Below are 21,799 nucleotides of genomic sequence, written 5' to 3' on the forward strand. Positions count from 1 at the left end.
TACGACATTGCAAGCTATCACTAAAACAAGATCAATTTTTAAAGTTTTGAAACCACAATACAAATTATGAGAGCTATAAAACATTCAATCACCACTTAATTGATATGAGTGTCATGATAAGATTCTTTTCACACTTACTGGCCATTCCAATTACAATCCTCATAGGGGTAATAGACTCAACTGTTTTTAAATACTTACAAAACCAAATTTATTTATACTAAAAGCATACAGAACCAGAATCAGTTATACTAAAAGCTAACTCAAAACAAAATATAACTAAATCTTCAACCTAAACCTCTTTCTGCTGAACTTTGAATCCATTCCATGGCCTTGGAATTTACTGATCTGACCAACTAGTGGTTAGATCCGCAAACTACAATGATGAAGCTCTTGGTAGCCTAAAATCAACACATAGTTATGTACAGAACATCATAATGAAACTTCTGTTTGAACTGTTATCAAGCTTGCAAGATTGAAACAGAGAACCTTGATCTCATTCAAGCTTAACAAATTCAGCAGCTAATGAAAAATGCTTGAATAATCAGAAACATTGGATTAACTCAAACGATTGCAACATTTCAAATTAATTTCACTATTTCAATCACGTTTGAATTAAACAACTCATGAAGCCAGATATTAGGGTACCAACAAACCAAAACACGCAAGAATCAACATGAACATAAACATATTTGGTCATTCAATGCAAATGCAATACATAAGGCTTGAAACTGACCTATTCCAGCAGAACCAAATAAGTAAAGAAAACAAAAAATAAGCCTCTGAAGTTGAGAAAGTGCAGCAAGAACCAAACAGCAACAGAAAACCAGCAAGAATGAAGAACGAGCAGCAAATGAAGTCAAGAAAACTCGACTTTAGATCCCAGAAAAGATAAAAGAAACTTGCTCTTTTTTTTTCACAACTTTAAAGCTGGAATTCCAGAAAGTTTTCTAAAAAATGAAGATGCAAGGAGTGGAATTTCTGAAAGTGTCCCCCCCCTAAAATATATCTTTTAATGAAAGAGTGTGAGTGCCCTTATATAGAATAAGAATGCAAAAGGATAGGAATAAAAGGGCTCAGGGAATCTGCCAGCATTCCCTTAAAATCAGGAAATGAGCATCTTCCAAAACAGAAAAAATGGACAACTGTCCAATTTCTGGCACCTTCCTAAAATAGAAAAATAGACAACTGTCTACTTTCAGGATATTTCACTCTCATCCTTATCTATTTATAATCAAATTGGGATAGTTGTCCCTGTTCTAGAAACTTCCTATGTATTTTACCTCTTCTTTTTTTTTTTTTTACCTAATTTCAATTATTTCATTACACTTTAGCCCCTTTTTCTAGAAACTTCCTGGATAGCTGTTCAGATTCTCTAGTTTTGGTCTCTAATTAACCCCCTTAAAGTTCTATTTATTACCCTTTCACCCCCTTAATTCATTCAAATATCAGTAATCAAATAACTAAGACCAAATTAAAGATCACACAAACAGAAACAACCTAATAATTGAACTTAGCTAAATCATTAAACTAATTAAAAATGATTCGGATAATCTAAAATAACATGCAATTAACTAATTAATCCTATCTTAATTGAACTAATCCAAATAACAGTTAAACGTCTAAATCAGTTATTTTAAAAATCAGAAAAAGAAAAGAAACAAGGAATAGACTGTGAACCAGAGAATGAGAGTGCACATCGATTTGAAACATCACCCGGTCACCAAAAGTCCTCGTGCCAAGAGACCCGTCCAGAACTTGAGTCCCTGATGGGACATCCTGGCATGAGGACCTTTGAAAAACCAGATACGGGACTGGGGGGTTCGATCTTTCTGTTCTTGAGAGAGACGGGGAGGAGTATAGAGTTTTTGGAAATTTGGATCTAAGATTCAACAAATTTGGTGGGGGGTTTTGGGAAATCTATTGGTAGGATAAGATTTAAGAGGGTATGGGGAGTATATGGTATAATTTTGGGCGGGTTTAGAGTGTCGCCGCCGCCGTAAGCGATTTCCGGCGGCGGGGCTAGGGTTTCTGGGATCTAAGATCTAAGATCTGTTGATTTTGATGGGGTTTTGGGGGGATTGGTTATTATGGTAGGATTCTAGAGGGTGAGGGGAGTGTATACGATGAGTTTGGGTGGATTTGGGGTGTTGCCGCCGTAGTAGGTGATTCCTGGCGGCGGCTCAGAGCGGAGGGTGGAGAGGCGGCTAGGGTTTGGGTGAGTTTAGAGAGAGAGAGAGAGTGTGAGAGAGGGGGTCTCTGAGGCGAAAATGGGGGGGGGGGGGTAGGGGTCTTTAGGACACGTTATAAGGGGATGTGGTGTGGGGTTTTGGGCCGGTTGATCAAGGGAAAATCAATGGCTAAGATCGTCGTTACTAAAACGACGCCGTTTTGGTTAAGTGAGGAGTTGGACCGGACTGGGGTTTGGGCTGTTCTGGACTGGGTGTGTGGGATTGGGCTAGTTAAAAATTGGCCTAGTCCAGCCAATATTTAACTTAACCCACTTTTGTTTAATTAACCATAAAAATCTAATTAATTTAATTAAATTCTAAATTAAGTACTAAAATATCTTAAATTGTAAAATTAAACTAACTATCTATTTGTACTATTTTTATAATTAGCCAATCTTAAATTATTTAAAAGAAAAATTACTAATTTTAACACTAAAACTAAAAAGTGTTAAAAATAAATAATTTTTGTGATTTTCTTCTAATAATATGATCAAATCATGTAATTAGGTGCTAGATTCAATTAAAACCTAATACTGCTGTATGATGAAGATTTAAATATTTTTGTTATTTTCTATGATTTCAAAAATGCTAAAAATGCATGAAAAATACAACTAAATGCAAATAATTGCGAATAATTACCAAAATTTAAAAAATATTAAGAAAAAATCTATTTATTAATTTTTGTGGGAGTGTTTTTAGTGAGGTAAAAATCACATGCTCACAAGAAGATGACATAGCTGCTTTAAAAGTTTGAGGCTCATTTTCAAGCAAGAAGGTCACAAAATCTAGTCCAAAGGAAGCAGATGCTCTTTGACGTTTGCTACCCCTTGGATCCTGTTCACTTGGAGTATTTCTTTTGGTTCTTTCCCTGGTCGTTTAGGTATTTCACTTGATGGCTCACATTGAATTTTATACGGATAAATATTTTCAAAGAATTCAGCATTATCTGATTCAACTACCGTATTAACATGAACTTCGGGATTATCAGAATTATGAACCAAAAACCAACATGCTTTACTGTTTGTAGCATATCCAATAAAAATACAATCCAAAGTTTGTGGTCCGATTTTTACCCTTTTAGGTAAAGGTACTTGTACCTTTGCTAAACACCTCCACACTTTGAAATATTTTAAGTTGGGTTTTCTTTCTTTCCATTTTTCATATGGAATATATTGCGTTTTGTTGTGGGTACTCTGTTAAGTATTCGGTTAGCTGTAACGATAGCTTCTTCCCCCCTCCCCCCACACACACAAATTCTACGGTAATCCAGAACTTATTAACAAAGATTCCATCATTTCCTTTAATGTCCGGTTTTTCCTTTCCGCAATTCCATTGGATTGAGGTATGTAAGGGGCAGTAGTTTGATGGATAATTTCATATTCTGAATATATTTCTGCAAATGGAGATTCGTATTCTCCACCCCTATTACTTCTAATTATTTTAATATTTTTATTCAATTAATTTTCTACTTCATTCTTGTATTGCTTAAATATTTCAATTGCTTCTTCATCCTTACTATTAAGCAAATAAACATAACAATATCGAGTACAATCGTCAATAAAAGTTATAAAATACTTTTTTCCACCACGAGATGGTCTTGACTTCATATCACAAATATCAGTATGAATTAAGCATAAAGGATTTGATTTTCTTTCAACAAACTTATAAGGATACTTTACAAACTTAGATTTAACACATATTTAATATTTTGATTTATTAAACTCGAATTTAGGCAATACTTCTAAATTAATTAACTTCCGTAAAGTTTTATAATTGACATGTCCTAAACGAATATGCCATAAATAATTTAACTTCAATAAATAAGAAGAAACTAAAATTTTATTAGTACTGTCAACAACCATTACATTGAGTTTGAAAAGGCTCTATATGAGGTAGCTTTTTCCAACATACATATCATTCTTGCTTACACCAACTTTGTCAGATACAAATACACATTTGAATCCATCCTTAACAAGTAAAGAAGTTGAAACTAAATTTTTCCTGATAGTGCGAACATGAAGAATGTTGTTGAGCGTTAACACCTTACCGGAAGTCATATTCAGGAATATCTTCCCAAAACCCTCAATCTTGGCTGTTGCAGTATTTCTCATGGAAAGCACTTTTCGGGACCAACAGTAGAGTAAGTCGCAAATGCTTCTTTGACAGCACAAACATGTCGAGTGGCTCCAGAGTCAATCCACCACTCCTTCGAATTTCCAACTAAGTTGCATTCCGACAGCATTGTACACAGATCATCAACGTCATCATTCTTCTCCACTGTGTTGGCGTGTCCCTTTTTCTGGTCTTTTTTCGGGAGACGACAATCAGGGGCTTTGTGACTAGCTTTTCCATAATTGTAGCAGTTACTCTTGAATTTTTCTTGTTCTGCTCCTTAGTCTGTTCAGAAGATCTCTTCCTCTTCTTACTTTTTGGAGCAGTCTCCTCAATGATATTAACTCACATAATCGTTGAACTTTCACGAGACTTATTCTCGGCTGTTTTATTATCTTCTTCAATCTTGAGACGAATCACAAGATCTTCCAACTTCATTTCTTTATGCTTGTGCTTTAGATAGTTTTTCAAATCTCTCTACGACGGAGATAATTTTTCAATCATTGCAGCCACTTGAAATGTTTTATTCACTACCATACCTTCAGCAATAAGGTCGTGAAAATAAGTTGAAACTCTTGAACTTGGGTTCCAATGGTTTCACTGTCTATCATTTTATAGTCTAAAAACTTGGCAACCACAAAGTTTTTCAAACACACATCTTCAGTCTTGTACTTCTTAACAAGTGCATCCCATAATTCTTTCGAAATATTCATAACATTGCAGACTTTGTACAAGCCATCCTCTAAAATACTTAGGATGTAGCATTTGCAAAGAAAATGTGCTTGTTTCTATGTCTCAACAATCATAAACTTCTCATTGTCTGGCATGTCGGCGGCATGCACTGAAGGGTCTTCACTGGTAAATATCTGCATACCAAGTGTGGTAAGCCAAAAAAATACCCTTGCTGCCATCCTTTGAAGTTGGCTCTAGAAAATTTCCCCGATTTTTCGACGTGTGGTACAACAGTTTGGCTTGACAAGGCTATCGTCATTGCCGCAATAGTCGTAGAAGCATTTCCATTATCAATTGCCATTTCTCACTGTCAACAATAGACTAGTTCAATTAATGGCAAAAAACAGAACAATAAATATTAGTGTAATTAATAATAAACAATACGTTTAATAGACAAAAATCGAAGTTTTTATATACTATTTCACAAGAAAACGATGAAATTTTTATGTTCTTCAAATCGTTTCTGAATTTTAATACTTCGATAAAATTTTTATATCTTCAAATCAGAAATAGAAAAATTCAGACGGAGTAGAAAACCACAAAGGTTTTAATCTCCAAAGCAGTATACAGATTACATTATAAAAATAATTTTCTTAAGATTGTTAGTCAAACTGTAATACTATAATATAATAAAACGGTAAATTTTCTGTAATAGAAAAACAGAAATAGAAAATCAGCAGTAACAGAATGTCGAAATAATAAAACAGAAGCTTAAAATTATTTCGGAATGAAATCGAGCCCATTAAATGCATAGTGTATCCTTAAGGAAATCATTCCCCTCAAGTACCCGAGGTGTTGGAATATTATCCTCCTAGGATAGAACGACTTAACTAACTAGTGTATCGGTACAAAAAAACTCTGATGAACTGCGAACCACTTAATGGTTGTAAATCACACTGGAATTTATTTGCGCAGAAGAAGAAGAAGATCAGAAAATTTCGTAAAGAAAGATTCTGGGATCAAGGCATATTTATAGTCATTTTCTAGCACTGCACTTTTCGTTAATTAATTAAATAATTGAAAGAAATTTTGTCCAAAAAGATTAATCAATCAATCATTGACCGAAGCCAAAGCCGAGCCGAGCGAGCGACGATGACGATGATACAAGGCTTACTTTCTTTCCAACCTTTTTAACACCAAGGGAAGTGCTTTCTCAATATAAGTACATTCTCTTTTCTTTCTACCACCAATGAGGGACACTTGCTCTTTCCAAAGCAAAAGGGAGCTCACTTTTTTCCCTCTATTTCCCATTCGCCAACTTCAATCCCACAATTACCAACCTTGCCAACATAATAATACTAAACCCATTTCAAAAATTCGGAAAGAAAGTGCAATACGAGTAGTAACTAAGAAAACTGTAACTGTATGCTAGTTTTATATATATTTCCACTAGCGAGGGCTATAACTGTAATCTGTATATACAATGTGCATCAGGTCTAACGAACCCGCCGTTAGGTACGGAATCCTTCAAAATACTTATTAACGAACCCTGTAATCACTAGGCTAGATTGTTTGTTATGAAATTAATAAAATACTTATTCATCTAATCCAAAATTCATATTTGTGCTAAATCAAGAGTAACTTATCTTTTCTTGTTTCTAGTTAACGAAACAACTGTTAACAGGCTATGTTGAGTAAATTTAACTTACCTTGTTCTTCCCCACTTTATAAATTCCTTTGTGAAAATAGGTAGAACCTTCCTTCTTTTTTTTCCTTCTATTCTCTTTGTTTATTATTCTTTTTCTTTTTTGGTTTTGTTTTTATTAGTTTGTTCTTCTTTTTTTTAATTACTTAATTGCTCTTATTTAAATATAGGGTATTACAAATATATACTTGAAAAAAAAAATTAACCTTATATATCTAGTATAATTTTCTGCCAAAGGGTTCGCTGAACCCTCTTCCGCCCAAATAGCTCTGTCCGCAGGGGCGGAGCTAGTCCTTTCGATACGGGTTCGGCTGAACCCAGTAACTTTTATCCAAACTCTGTATTTATCTTACAAATTTATTGAATTATGCACAAATTATTAATTTAGAACCCAGTAACTTAAAGTAATTAGAATACTAAACCTATAATTTTCAAATCCTGCCTCTGCCTTTGTCCATGGTTGTTATTAAACGAATCCATAGACGGACAGAGGTGATTTTCAATACACACTAATTAGAAATAACTAGTAGTAGTTGGATTAAAAAGGCCGATAATTTTATTGTAAGAAACAGCGGGGAAAAAGAAAGAAAAAACGTGTTAGTATCTTGAAAGTCTTGAAACATCAGTCGACTGCCCATGCAACAGATAAACATACATTGCAAATGAATTTTTTCATTGTGATTCTTTTGACTGAAATTTAGGCAGATAAACATACATTGGAAAAGTTCGGACCATAATGTTTTAGGTTAAAGTCTACGAAAACAAAACTATAAGAGCTCCAATATTGAGTCAGAGCCAACAATACTGCAGACCCTGAGTGTAAAAACTAGAGAGTCAATTTGCTCTGAGACTTGTTAGATAAAAAATAGCAGAATATGGGGAACGAAATAATCCTTGATAATGTAGTCACTGTCTTTAAAGTATTTAAGTCTCTCATTTTCGTTGCCAGAATTGCTCTAGAATTCTACAAAGCCTATGAAATTCGAGTACTAACAATTAACTTGAATTTTCACTAAAAGAAACTTTGTGAATTGCAGATAGAGCAGGAAAACTGTTGCTTTCTGCTGTGTTTCATTTTGGAGAGGAAAGTGGGTATTTCTGTTAGACTTAACCCTTGCCATCAGGCACCTTTTTAAAAACCAACAGGCACCTTTTTAGTTTAAATAAATTGTTTAAACCGTTTTTATCATTTAAAAACATTTTTATTAAATAATGAAAATAATAGGTGACTAAAAATATTAATTTTGGACTACTTAATTAGCCCAAGGCACAAATGCTCAATCTTGACTATTAATAATATAGTCAAATTCTATTTTCTCTCCAAAATATCTTTCAAAATATTCAAACCATGTAAGACAAATTCTTTCTTTCTTTATTTTTCCGGGGAGGGACAAGTTTCCTCCCCTTAAAAGCTAACCTATCAACACTAACTAATCTAACAAAACTTAATTCCACGTCAAAATGAGATGAAAAACTTAGGGCAGATAAAGTTGGAGCAACAGTAAAGTTGTCTCCGTGTGACCTACATGCGTGGACGCAGCCACTAATGCTTGCATTAGGCTAAGTTATCTACATCACACTCGTAGGGGGTGCGACCCTTCACCGGATCCTACCTGGAGGCGTCTTTTGGACTCAATTCACTGTGAGACTTAAACAAATTCCACATCTGAATGGGAGGGAAAATATGGGGCCTTTAAGGGCGCATTCAGGAATTCAACTATAGGACAATGCCTCGACAGTTATGCCTGGGCGTTACTGCTTTGATGCATACTGGTGTGTCAATGACGAAAGATACATGATCAACGTTAAACTCAATTATGGTATATTGTTAGTAGAGAACTAAATAGACAGGTCTTACTTCACTTTCTGCAATATTTCGTGAAGCAAATCCCATCATCTGAGTTTCTATGGGTATATTCATTGGGCTATTCAGTCAAATTCCTACCATTTCTGTTCTTTGTATCCTTTTTCTTGTCATTCAATTGGAAATGTTTGAAGTTAGAGTCGTTTTAACCCCATATTGTGGGGTGAGCATGTGAGAATGCTGAAATGATGTATTTTGATAGGTAACTTATCCAAACATGATGGAATTTTTTGTGTTCCTTGGAGCTGATACGGAGATCTCCGATATGTCATTTTCAGTGAGCTTAGACCATGGCCATGGTTGCGAATGGGGTACCCGAAATGGATTCTCTAGTTTGTTTGCACAGAAGAAAAATGTGTTGAATCCATACTTTTGGCAAATGATTAGAGAAATTAGCAAGTTCAAGCAGGATGTCACAAGGTACTAACAACTTATTTATCTTTATATATGTGACTACTTATCATTAATCAATTCCATTGACCAATTTGTTGATTTTCTGATCTCATTAGAAATTTAGAGCACAGAGTCTCTTTGTTCATTTGAACATCATGCATTTGATTAAAATGGACTAAATCGTTCTGTTTTGTACGCTTTCTTTATATATGTGTCAAGGAAAGAGCTATCTCCAATGAAGTTTATTTTGTAACGAATACTTTTCTGACTGCATTGCAGCTACCTTGAAGCACTTGACAACAATCCTGACATTGATTGCGACAAAACAATAGGGCAATTTATTAAGTCACATGGCTATTCAGAGTTATTTCAGAAGTCTTATCTGGTGACATGCTGTTTGTCGTAGTTCTTGATTTTGATATATATACTTGTATTGCCCTTTTTGTTCATTCAACTATTGTCGAAGCAATTTACACATATGTTTAACAGATTCCAATATGCTCTTCAATTTGGTCATGCCCCTCGGAAGGAGTAATGGGCTTTTCTGCTTATTCCATTCTTTCATTCTTCCGCGACCACCATCTTCTTCAGGTTTCTTTTTCTCTTATCTACTGTTCAATTAGCATACATCGTGTGTAGATTACATATATCATTTTATTGTCTTTGTGCCAAAGGGTGCTTTTGTTTCTTTCTTTACAGCTCTTTAGTCTCCCTCAATTGCTCACTGTAAGATGGAAATCATATGCATATGTAAACAAGGTGATTTTCTTAATTCATAGATACCTCGAAGTTTTTACTATTTTTCTGAGGAAAACTTCAGGCAATTACCACTTTTCACTTTCTTGCATGATTTGTTATGTTAAGCATATATCATCCTTGAGAATGATTTGATGGGGGCACTGGATTCAGGTTAAGGAGGATCTGGAGAAGAGAGGCTGCCAAATAAGAACTGGTTGTGAAGTAAATTTTGTATCGACAAATGAAGAAGGTCTAACTTGATTTTATTTATGGCTTCTTGCAAGAGTTCACTGTGCTGTTTCTTTTATCTTAATAGTAGATAGGCATATATCTGTTGGGAAACGGATAGGCTATTTTACCTGAGGGCAATTTATAAATGAAAAACTCTCTTTCATTTTATGTGTTGAAAATGGTCCTTTGGAAAGGTAAAACCAGAAATGATGAAGATGGTTTTCATTGATATCTATTAGTGTAACACGATGGTGTCTGGGATAGCTTGCACACACCTCAACTATTCCATCGGGTGACTGTTACCTCCCATCAGCACAGGTACGGGGTTGCTCTTCCGCCAAGGCTTAGGCGCAGGTGGGAAGAAATCATGTACTGATTTTAGTCTGTGTCGGGATTTGAACCCTGGTCTCCAAAGTTTGCACCACCTCATTGACCACTATAAGAACATGTGTTTTTTAGTTTATATTCATTTTATGATATTGTTTCAAGTGATAGTGGTCTAGATAGAGCTTATTTTGGTGCTCATCCAAGGGGAAAACTTCAATCAGCTGCATTGTGTTACCATCACATAGCTACGAACTGCTCATGATTCTAACTGTAAAAGAAAGAGCCCGTGCAGGTTGTACCATAGCTTGCAATGATGGTGCCAAAGAAGTATATGATGGATGCGTAATGGCTGGACATGCTCCAGATACTCTGAAAATGTTAGGCAAAGAGGCAACATATGATGAAACAAGAATTCTGGGTGCTTTCCAGTATATCTGTAGGTACTTTCGACTCCTGTACAGTATAGAGCTCCTCTAAGTAATGGTAATAAATGTATAGCCATGTTCCTATTTGTATTTTCTGTTACCAGAGGAGCTCTATTTTGTGCTTTAGTGAAGTTAGGTTAAAATGCATGTTTTAATGGTGGCTGGTTGTAGTCAATGTAACAGCTACAACCTGCTGATTTCTGAGCTAATATGACAATCGTACTGGAGATCATGATCAATATAGTTAGTAATGCTACCTCACGAGCACTACATAATCTTGAAAAAGCCCTATTTCTTATTTCTCTTGCTGCCTGGTTCGAAAGAAGTGAGTTGGTGGATTGGACCATAGTCTTAATAAGATTTATGATGTTGCAAAAATCATTTTTTCTTCCTCTACGACAGTGATATTTTCCTTCATCGTGACAAAACATTCCTGCCTCGCGACCCAGCAGCATGGAGTGCTTTGAACTTTCTTGGAACCATGAATAGTAGAGGAAGCATGACATATTGGCTCAATATAATCCAGGTGTGTTATGCAATACAGTGATTTAAGACCTTATATAGAAAGTAGAAGATAATGTTCTTCAGCCGGGAAGTCTTTTCTCTATTTAACTATCCTCTTATCTTTGAAATGTATAAACCTACAGAACCTTGGTGGGACGGAGCAACCTTATTGCGTAACTCTTAATCCTCCTCACACACCAGAACATACGATGCTTAAGTGGACCACAGGCCACCCAGTACCCTCAGTTGCTGCATCGATAGCTTCATCCGAGCTACATCAAATCCAAGGGAAGAGAGGAATATGGTTTTGTGGAGCATATCAAGGTATGAATCTCCTTTTATGCAGAGTACGGAGAGTTGCTTCAAGATGGAAATTCCTTTGTAACCTTCTATCTTGCCTAGTGTTGAGTGTGCGAACAAAGTCCCACATTGGTAGCTGGAAAAAAAAGGAAGCGACATATAAGTTGTAGGGATACTCTTAATGGTGTGAGGCCTTTTGGAGAAAACTGCGCGAGCTTGGCCCAAAGTGGACTCCGGACTTTTGATAGTTCTCTCCTGGCTCTTCACGGATAAAATGACTCCGATACTATTTAGATGAAATAGCCCTAAGCCGTTGGGATTAAGGGGACTAAACCAGCAGTCAAGCTGTCTTTGCAAAGAGAGATTCATTCCCTTTTTTGTTTTTCTTTCCGTTTCAACTTGATGCCAGTGAGTGAGCACAAGATCCTAGTGCCTTGGTCTATACACTGTTTTTTTCCGCATAAGGTTAAAGGAAAACAACTGCTAATGCTTGTAGCTTGAGTTGTTCTGACTTTAGTCTTTCCTTCCCTTTAGTGCAGACTCTATTTTCCGCTTTGAGTTTCACTGCTTATTGATGTATATTTATTGCAATACGTTCAGGCTATGGCTTACATGAGGATGGACTAAAGGTAGTACTACTTCTGCTAATAACTTGAACTATACCTTACTCTGAAAGCAATTTGGAGTCTTTTCTAGCTTTTGTTGTCCCTTTGTTGTCATGTGGATGATTATCTATTTGCTCCTCCTCAGGCGGGTGTGACTGCTGCAGATGGCGTACTTAGAAGGAATTGTAGTATTCTGGACAATCCCAAACACATGGTACCAACCTGGCCTGAAACAGGAGCACGTCTCCTCGTTACTAGATTTCTCAAAAGTTTCATTGAAACAGGATGCATAATGTGAGTGATAATAGTTTCACTTTGTATTGCTTTAATCCTAAAATAGTAGCAGATACATATCTAACATCTTGTTTATTTCCATCTATCCTATTTCTTATTTTATCACATTTGGTCTTAATTATTCATGCTGAAAATGTTGTACTCGCGCATATTTGAGTTTCTTTTTTCTAATATTGGATTGTAACTTCATAAATTTTTTGTTACACAGCTTGTTGGAAAATGGAGGTACAATTTTCACCTTCCAAGGAACAGACAAGAAATGCTCTCTCAAAGTTTCTCTTAGAGTTCATAGTACACAGTTTTACTGGAAGGTAACTTGAAAGTTTCTTTTGCCCCCAACAAGTAGGGCAGCCCGGTGCACTAAGCTCCCGCTATGCGCGGTGTCCGTGGAAGGGCCGGACCACAAGGGTCTATTGTACACAGCCTTACCCTACATTTTTGCAAGAGGTTGTTTCCACGATTCGAATCCGTGACCTCCTGGTCACATGGCAGCAACTTTACCAGTTACGCCAAGGCTTCTCTTCCTGCCCCCTACAAGTAATTGAGCGATAAAGCCAAAAAGAAAAGTTAAAAGTTTCCCAATTTAGACAAATCCTGTGATATAGATAATTTGTTGCAGGTTGCAACTCAAGGTGACTTAGGCCTTGCAGATGCTTTTATTCATGGGGATTTCTCTTTCGTCGACAAGAATGAAGGTCTTCTTAATCTTTTCATGGTAAGAAAATGACTCAATGTCTTTGTAAATAGCTATTGGTTTGTACTTAACTTCCTGAAATTCCTTTTCAGATATTTGTTGCCAACAGAGATTTGAAAGCATCAGTCACAAGGTCTAGTAAGAAAAGGTAAGTAGTTTATTAAAACTGAAATTAGGAAATTGCAACTTAGTTCATACGTTAAAAATTATTTGTTACTTTGTTCTCCAGAGGCTGGTGGACACCACTGCTTTCTACAGCAGCATTATCATCGGCAAAATATTTCATTCAACATGTTTCAAATCAAAACACCCTGACAAAGGCTCGACGGAATATCTCTCGCCATTATGACCTGGTAATTAAATAACTTGCATCTTATATCAGCCAAAGTATGTAACAGATGTCAAAGATCACTATTGAAATAGAAGTTACTTAGTCCTGCGTATATTTTTTATTGTAGATTAATCTCTTCCTTCTGTTTTCATGTAATTTTCTCTGTTTAAAATAGGCTGCAAGATTAATCAGCATTGTGTTAACTTTTTGTTCAGAGTAATGAACTCTTCTCACTCTTTCTGGATGAGACAATGACATACTCATGTGCAATATTCAAGGTTAGCTCTCAAATTTTTTAATGCTTGCCACCTTTTTTTCGCCTTATAATTTTAAACTACATTCCTGTTTTTTATAATCTCATTCCCTATCGTTACTGCTTCCCTTTACATGGATTCTTCTCTTTACATGTTTTTCTTGAGCCGAGGGTCTATCGGAAACAATCTCTCTATCTTCACAAGGTAGGGGTAAGGTCTGTGTTCACACTACCTCCCCATACCCACCCGTGAGACCACACTGGATTTGTTGTTGTATAATCTCATTCCTTGGTGTTTAATTTTCTTTCTTGATTTTTGTAGAGTGAGAATGAAGACCTGAAAGTTGCACAGCTTAGAAAGATTTCTCTTCTCATCAAAAAGGTAAGTGATCAAGTAAGTAAAAATCACACCCCTTTCGACATAAATTTCAGGCCTAATTTGATTCTGCTTCTATTTTATTTAGGCTAAAATTAGCAAGGAACATCACATTTTAGAGATTGGATTTGGTTGGGGAAGTTTGGCTGTTGAAGTAGTCAAGCAAACAGGATGTAAATATACTGGTGTAACTCTCTCCGAGCAGCAACTAAAGTATGCACAATCAATAGTTCAACAAGCAGGCCTTCAGGTGTAGTACTTACAATGTCTATTGTAAAGCTAGGGTTATCTACAATATTCAATTCAATGAAACTTTTTTACAGGATCAAATAACATTTCTCCTATGTGACTATCGCCAAATGCCAAATAACTACAAATATGACAGGATTATATCATGGTGAGGTTTTATCCGTCTACGTCTGGATATATTGTATTACTCATTACATGTCGAGCCTATGTTTTTTTTCATCTACTCTCTAGTCGAGGGTCTATCAGAAATAGTCCCTTTGCCCTTTCAGGGTAGGGGTAAGGTCTACGTATACATTACTCTCCTCAGACCCCACTTGTGGGAACTCAGTGGGTTTGTTGTTGTTGTTGTTGTTGTACTCATTACATGTCGAGCAAGTGTTAAAATTGTACTAATGATCATTTTCAGCGGGATGTTAGAACATGTTGGTCATGATTTCATAGGGGAATTCTTTTCTTGCTGTGAAACTGCGCTGGCAGAGGATGGGCTTCTAGTTGTACAGGTAATGAATTAAAGTGGCCTCTTAACACATTCCACTTTGTTCACTTTTCCTTTCAAATTTTTTATGCTGATTTTCAAAGTGTTGGCTTTCCTTAGTTCATTTCAATACCAGACGAGAGATACGAAGAATACAGGCGGAGCTCAGACTTCATAAAAGAGTATATATTCCCAGGTGGATGCTTGCCTGCACTAAATCGAGTAACATCAGCTATGGCTGCAGCATCCAGACTATGGTAACAAAGATTTCATTTTGTGAATTTGCACCAGCACGCTTGTCACATTTTGTTGTTGTTGTTACTACTTGTGGCCAATGCTTCTTTTCATCTACTCTCTAGCCTAAAGTCTATCGGAAACAGCATCTCTGCTCTTCCAGGGTAGGGGTAAGGTCTGTGTACACATTACCCTCCCCAGACCCCGCTTGTGGGAACTCACTGGGATTGTTGTTATTGTCGTTGTTGTTGTTATGCTTGTCACATTTTCAGAAGCATTTCTTTCTGAAAGCATTTGATAAATGATATAAATGCTGTGTAGTGCACCTGGAAGAGATAGGAATTCACTACTATCAGACGTTGAGATGTTGGCGAGAAAAATTCTTGAAAAATCAAAGGTAACAAGATCAAAATAAGTCCAGAATGGTCCTTGTAGCTTGATCAGTTTTAAATGCTTATACTTGACTATTGATAACTGTGTCACTAGCCAAATTCGTGCTTTGGGATTCGACGACAAGTTCATACGAACATGGGAGTACTACTTTGATTACTGTGCTGCTGGATTCAAAACGTGCACACTAGGAGATTATCAGGTATATGCTGATAAATCTTTGAAAACTTAAGCAGTCCAAGTAGAGACATGACTCCTATTTATTAAATTATGTCTTCAATAGTAAATACATGCATTTATCCATTATCTTTTTACAAGAAATCTTGAAACTATCTCACTAAATCTGAGAAGTAAGTAAAACAACTTATAAAGGGTGCTTCTATCTTGTAGATTGTATTCTCAAGGCCAGGCAATGTTGCAGTTTTTGGTGATCCTTACAATGGTGTGCCTTCAGCTTATTAAAGTTTCTTTGTTTGGAATATTGGAACACAACAATTAAGCCAGATGTGTGTCAATGGTGTTGGGCTAGACCGGCACAAAGATACTTTTAAAATGGTGTGCTTCAACTTATATTGAGAAGTGCTTTTTGTAAAAGTGTTCTTTATTGAGAAACAGTTTGTGTTTGGATAAATTAATTTTCATTTTTGTGAATTTCGAAAATTCATAATATTGCTTGTTTTTTTTGGGTCAAACTGAATTTTTTTATTCAACGAGGCATAGTTATGTACATCAACTAGTTCTTTTTGACTCTCGAACTAGCGCTCCAAAAAAAGAAACTATTCCTTACCTATCTATCTATCTATGAAGAGACGTAGGCATTTTTGGCGTATTACATCAAGATAGGGAGACTATTCAAACTACTAAACAGCTTTCTCCAGTGTCGATTGTGCTGTCCTCTGATGTGTAGTTGTAGGACAATCTCTCTGATTCTATGAGCTATCTCTCTTTTGCGGTTTTGAAATAGTCTGACATTTCTTTCCTTCCATATGTGATAGACAGAAGCCGCAAATAAGAAGCTGAGAACTCCAGCTCTAGCTTTGCTATTTTTTTGTTCGCTTGTCCATCTGTTAACTTCATCTTCCCATGTGCCCATTTGTCTCTTTTCACCCATCCACGTTAGTAGGGACTTCCACAAGCATTTAGAGTAGAAAAGATGTTCTGCGGTTTCCCCCAACCCTGATTCACATAACACACGTGTGCTTGGCACATGTATGCCCCATTTTTGTAATTGATCAACTGTAGCCGGCAAAATACACTGTGTAGCTATTTAAAAAATAAATTATATGTATATATACTATGTATTGATTCCCCTTAATTTTTTGGTATGTTTACTTTTATATATTTTGACACCCCTTAACGATGTCACGTTAGCAGGCAAGGTTCAAGTACAAAACTCTTCCAAGATACCCTTCGATACTGTGGGAGCAAGGCCAGATATGCTTTCTTTATAGAAAAGCTCCCATATATAGTCCTTTGGCAATTCTGCTCTAGGTTCATATTTGGGAATCATTTCCTGGCTTCAATTATTTTCCTAACTATCCAGCTGGATTGTTGCTAAAAGTAGTAACAATTAATATTTGACCAAGCTTTTTGAAAAGTGATTCTAAGTGTATTTTTCTCAAAAGTATTTCTGTGGAGAAGCTAATTTTTTCTACTTCTCAAAACATGTTTCTGCTTCTACTTAAAATTTAAAAGTAATTTTTTTTTCTCCCAAAAACTTGACCAAACACCTCAATTTTAAAAAAACGAACTTTTTTTGTTTTACTAAAAAATAATAATTTTGACTTTGGAAAAATTAGGCCAAACATGCTATAAAAATTATTCAAGGAATTTACTATTTGACATAGGGAAAGGAGAGATTGAAAATTTTGAGTGAGCATTTAATTATTGGGTGAAGCTAATAAATTTTGTGGTTCTAGATACCAAATAAACCCTATAAAGGAAGCTACTAAAAAGCAGTCGGCTTTTTTTCTTCTTTTGCTTCAATAAACTCTGTTGTGCATTCCGATTAATATACACAGGTAGAGCTAAGAGTTCTAGTTATATATTCGGTAGAATTCATAGTTTTGACCCAAATCTATATTTTTGTTAAAAACTTTACTTAACGAGTACAAATTGTTTATCTAAAACCATTTTAGAAAGTATTCTGCCAGAACTTAATAATTATAATACAGGAGATAAAGTCTAACGGGTACGGTATTGGACTTTTACTACTGACATATAGTAATGGACTATTGTTTAATAGGTAGCATTAAATATAAAGAATAAAAAATTTAGATTTTTCTATATCCAAAAATTTGAAATACCAAATCCAACCTCCCATCTGAAATCCAAAAATTATAAAAATTAAATCTGAAATCTAATCCATAGTTCAAAAATCTAAACCAAAAAGAAGAAAAAAACAAATTTCGATTTAAATTTTGAATTTGCCAAAACTATGCCCACTCCTAAATATAAATGTTTGGTTGAGACTTCAACTTTTTTGGGTACTCATCAATTTCTTCTTGATTTGCATTAACTGTGCAAAAAGTTTTTTATTGGTCTTGGAGACTTGTCAACTCTAGAAATTTCCCTAAGTAATTTGAGAGGGATGGCCGCTTTCGGTTTGTGTTTTTTTATTACAAAATTCTAAAGATGTGGTTAGGTTTGTCGTAAAAACTTCATGTTTGTGTCTTTCCTTTAATTAATTTAGGTTGACATTCCTTTTATAGATCTAGAGGTAATAATATAAGAAATAATGTCCTTACTTGGCCTTCTTAATTACTAGACAATCCTAGAAGAGGACCTACATTGTGTCTAGCAAGTATTCTTGAAGGGTAAATAGAAAAAACGTATTGAACAAGAAAAAGGAAAAACAAAAACTAAATTCTGGATAAATGCCCCTTCTTTCTATGGCTCCAATTCTAGTAGGGTAAGTAACTAAATATTTCTTTCATTAAACTACATAAAGGCATAAATCTGTGGCAGGACCTTGCATGAAATTAGTTCGTACTTAATGTGTAGTAGTCTTAATCGAAAATCCTTTTCAAGATAATTAATTAATTTTTTTTAAAAAAAAAGCATAATAACACAACATCTTATCTTATTGGGTGTGTGAACAAAGTTTCAAATAGAAAGTAGAAAAGAAAAATAAGTTACTTATAAGAAGTTGGATACTCTTAATGGTGTGAGGTTTATTAGAAAAACTCCATGCGGGCTTAACCCAAAGCGGACAATATCGTACCATATTAAGAGTACTTTTAGGTCGTTATAGCCCAATAACTGATATCAGAGACAATAGTTTGGCGGGATGAGTACGGAGATAGTGGAGTGATGGCGTAGGACCGGCTTAGTGCCTTTGCCTATCTATAGGTCGGTTTACTACGTTTACCCGTAACTTCAAAGACACATACATGGCCTCTCCGCTAGGCTTCGGTAACCATAAAAATTCGGATCATGTGGATTGCACACAGTTAATCTCCAAATTAGCCCATAAATAATGATGAGTCATTTGAAACTTATTTCAAAGGAGAGATTATTGGGTGTGCGTGAACAAAGTCCCTAATGAAAAGTAAAAAAGAAAAATAAGTTACTTATAATGGGGGAAAATAAAAAATAGCCTGATTTACAACTGATAACTGAAAATAGTCATAGTTTCAAAAGTAATTGAAATTTAGCCCTTTTTCGTGTAAAGATAAAATCTAAACAAAAAAAAACCTTAAAAATCCAGAAACATTCCAGCATAATATGCTGTAGTTCGAATTTTTTATATATGAGATTCCAGTTTAATGTGTTGGAGTACCAAAATAATATGCTGGAAGTTTATACGCAGGAGCTCCATAATCCAGCATATTATGCTGGAACTTTTCGTGTTTAAGCTAAAATAGCGGTTATTTTTCAATAACTTTGCAAATGTTGGCTATTTTTTGATTACCTGTCCGAAAACTGACTAGCCCATGCATGTTCACCTTATAAGGAATTAGATACTCTTAATGGTGTAAGGCCTATTGGGTAATAACGTACGGCCTTAGTCCAAAGCGGACACTATCAGTCTATAACACCGTATCTTTGGGCCGTTTTAACCCAACGTATCCAAACGGAAGCTTGTGCAGGTTATAAATAGTCAACCGATTAGGAGATCTGATATTCCGTTCATCTTCAGAGAGCAAAGCGAAGTAGCTAATCTTCTGGGCAAAGCAATGCATTTGGCGCAAAGATATTAAAGGAGTTTCTTGTACTCTGTCACTTCATTTCCTTTCATACTGCATTTTTAGAATATCCTCAACTCTTAAAACTCACAGCAATATCCTTGAGGTACGTTTACCACCATTATAACACCCATCTTAAACACCAATAACTCCATAGCTATGCTCATCTAATGAGTGATATGTAATGTATAAATTAAAGATAAAGTTTACTCAGAGGTGGAGCCAGAATTTGAAACTTACGGGTTTAGTATTTTAATTTTTTTAAGTCATTGGGTACTAATTTAATAATTTGTGCATAATTCAATAATATTTTAAAATAAATATATGATTTAGACAAAAGTTCAGCCAAACCCGTATCTGAAGTGATAGCTCCGCCGAGTTTACTGACTAGTGACTACTAATTACTTCTGTCCTTTTACCTCTTCTAATCTTGATTGTTATTGCATGCAGTTGTAAATTTGAAGCCTAAGTTTTAAACATGAAAGTAGCAGTGGTTGGGGCAGGGATAAGTGGACTGATTTCTGCATATGAATTGGCTAAATCTGGGGTTAAAGTTGTGGTTTATGAAAATGAGGATTATCTGGGCGGCCACGCCAAGACTGTCACTGTCGACTGCGTTGATCTTGACCTTGGTTTTATGATCTTCAATCGGGTAAGTACTTTTGACCAAGTGGTTTTTAAATTGATTAGGCAAAAAATAAATTACTACTTTCCAAAAGTATTTATGTAAATAACATATTTTAAAATAAGCAAATTTGTAAGTTTGACCAAACAGGCTCATATCACTATCTTTAACATCATAATAAACTATTTGATTATAATATATGGACCAAGTTGGATGTGGATTCAGAATTTAAATTCTATGGGTTCAACGTTTAAGGTTTTAGCATTAAACTTATTATACTTTTAAAATTATAGGTTCATGTATACTATTTATTGCAATTTTTAGTGAATTTTTATATATTTATGTTCTGCGTCGAATGCTATGGTTCAATCGAAAGCGGTACCAATATATTGGATCCACTCCTGCTTGCGTATGTATTAAGAGACTTTAAGGTGACCCAAATATTTAACTAATCTAATCTGTATAATGTTCCAAATAAGTGTCAAATCAAATAATATTAGGAAAAACTATATCTATGGTACAATAAAATAAAAAACCCATTGCTAAAGGTAAATGGTTTCAATTACTCTCTGTTTTAATTCAGATGACATATTTTTTTTAGTCTGTTCCAAAAAGAATGATACATTTCTACAAATGAAAATAATTCAATTTTAAACTCTTTATTTTACTCATTTTATCCTTAATTATAAGCTTTTATAATCATACAAATGTCATGGTCTTACAGAGCTTTTACCCCTTAAACTTCTAAGACCACAAATTTTAAAAGTCTTTTTTTTCTTAAACTCCGTACCGAATCAAACTAGCTTATCTAAATTGAAACGGAGAGACTAAACTACAAAGCTCCTCCTTTTACACCCTTGAAAAATTTTCCTTTAGTGAACGAAGAGACTTGTGAAATGAGCGAGTCAAATCCTTAATGAGCTGAGTCAACTCACAAATTAAAAAAGGCTAAATATAACCCCTTAAATTTAGTATGATTTGTGAGTTATTCACACAAATTTAACTAGCGACCATATAAACACCTCATATCGTGTAAAGTGTCTTTTGAACATAGGATTGCATATATATGTTCGTAACACGCAGCGAAAAACAATAACAATCTTATGGAAAAAATTTCGTGTTTAAAATTTATTTACATGTCAAAGATTGAATCTAATACGTACCTGGTGAAGAGAGTCGTTTTAAAATTTCTTCGGTAGTGCGAAAATTCTATGTGTATTCACACCGAGAACAATCCTTGCTATCAACTCTTTGATCAATGTCACCGGCGAACTAATTGAATAAAAATATTATGCTGAAGTTTTTCTCAAAAATCTCAACTCAAAGGTAGAAGAACAAGAAACACTTTTCTTGTAATTGTATTTTCTCTCTTGGCTTTATATTGCACTCTCGCTTTTACAAAGTGATTTTTCTTCTCAAGAATTACTACGGCAAATTTTCTCCATCACCCTTTATATAGCAATACCTATAAATCTTATTTGATTGAAGTAATGATTTACTTAGGGTAAAAGTTTAATTCCAAAATTAAACTTTGTAAATTTTTTCCATAAAAGTTCGAATCCCATTCAAATGAGTTTGTGACCGCCG

The 21,799-nt window shown here is 35.1% G+C and overlaps 1 protein-coding gene and 1 long non-coding RNA gene across 10 annotated transcripts in view; one reads left to right on the top strand and one right to left on the bottom strand.

Moving 5' to 3' along the window:
* Positions 1-21,799, top strand: part of LOC104084479 (uncharacterized) — an 81,314-nt gene that overhangs the window by 6,283 nt on the left and 53,232 nt on the right. Inside the window, exons 3-25 of one of the 9 annotated variants that reach the window (XM_009588348.4) lie at positions 8,784-9,001; positions 9,254-9,359; positions 9,464-9,565; positions 9,674-9,733; positions 9,884-9,962; positions 10,563-10,710; positions 11,098-11,221; positions 11,343-11,523; positions 12,100-12,128; positions 12,250-12,398; positions 12,607-12,709; positions 13,018-13,113; positions 13,185-13,240; positions 13,322-13,445; positions 13,639-13,701; positions 13,999-14,058; positions 14,141-14,302; positions 14,376-14,449; positions 14,708-14,801; positions 14,897-15,033; positions 15,332-15,407; positions 15,497-15,602; positions 15,791-16,060. In XM_009588348.4, the coding sequence (XP_009586643.1) occupies positions 8,784-9,001; positions 9,254-9,359; positions 9,464-9,565; positions 9,674-9,733; positions 9,884-9,962; positions 10,563-10,710; positions 11,098-11,221; positions 11,343-11,523; positions 12,100-12,128; positions 12,250-12,398; positions 12,607-12,709; positions 13,018-13,113; positions 13,185-13,240; positions 13,322-13,445; positions 13,639-13,701; positions 13,999-14,058; positions 14,141-14,302; positions 14,376-14,449; positions 14,708-14,801; positions 14,897-15,033; positions 15,332-15,407; positions 15,497-15,556 (2,301 nt within the window). In that variant the 3' untranslated portion in view covers positions 15,557-15,602; positions 15,791-16,060. Of the gene's footprint in view, positions 1-8,783; positions 9,002-9,253; positions 9,360-9,463; positions 9,566-9,673; positions 9,734-9,883; positions 9,963-10,562; positions 10,711-11,097; positions 11,222-11,342; positions 11,524-12,099; positions 12,129-12,249; positions 12,399-12,606; positions 12,710-13,017; positions 13,114-13,184; positions 13,241-13,321; positions 13,446-13,638; positions 13,702-13,998; positions 14,059-14,140; positions 14,303-14,375; positions 14,450-14,707; positions 14,802-14,896; positions 15,034-15,324; positions 15,408-15,496; positions 15,603-15,790; positions 16,061-19,537; positions 19,694-20,037; positions 20,240-21,799 lie in introns of those variants that run through there. The other 8 variants (XM_070185609.1, XM_033652978.2, XM_070185608.1 and 5 more) reach the window with 8 other exon arrangements.
* On the bottom strand, positions 65-986 carry LOC104084478 (uncharacterized). The gene is made up of 2 exons (XR_683623.3): positions 734-986; positions 65-398 (listed from the first exon to the last, which is right to left on the bottom strand). It is a non-coding gene; the product is annotated as an uncharacterized lncRNA (long non-coding RNA).

The sequence above is a fragment of the Nicotiana tomentosiformis genome, chromosome 9 (genome assembly GCF_000390325.3).
Source record: "Nicotiana tomentosiformis chromosome 9, ASM39032v3, whole genome shotgun sequence".
NCBI lineage: Eukaryota > Viridiplantae > Streptophyta > Magnoliopsida > Solanales > Solanaceae > Nicotiana > Nicotiana tomentosiformis.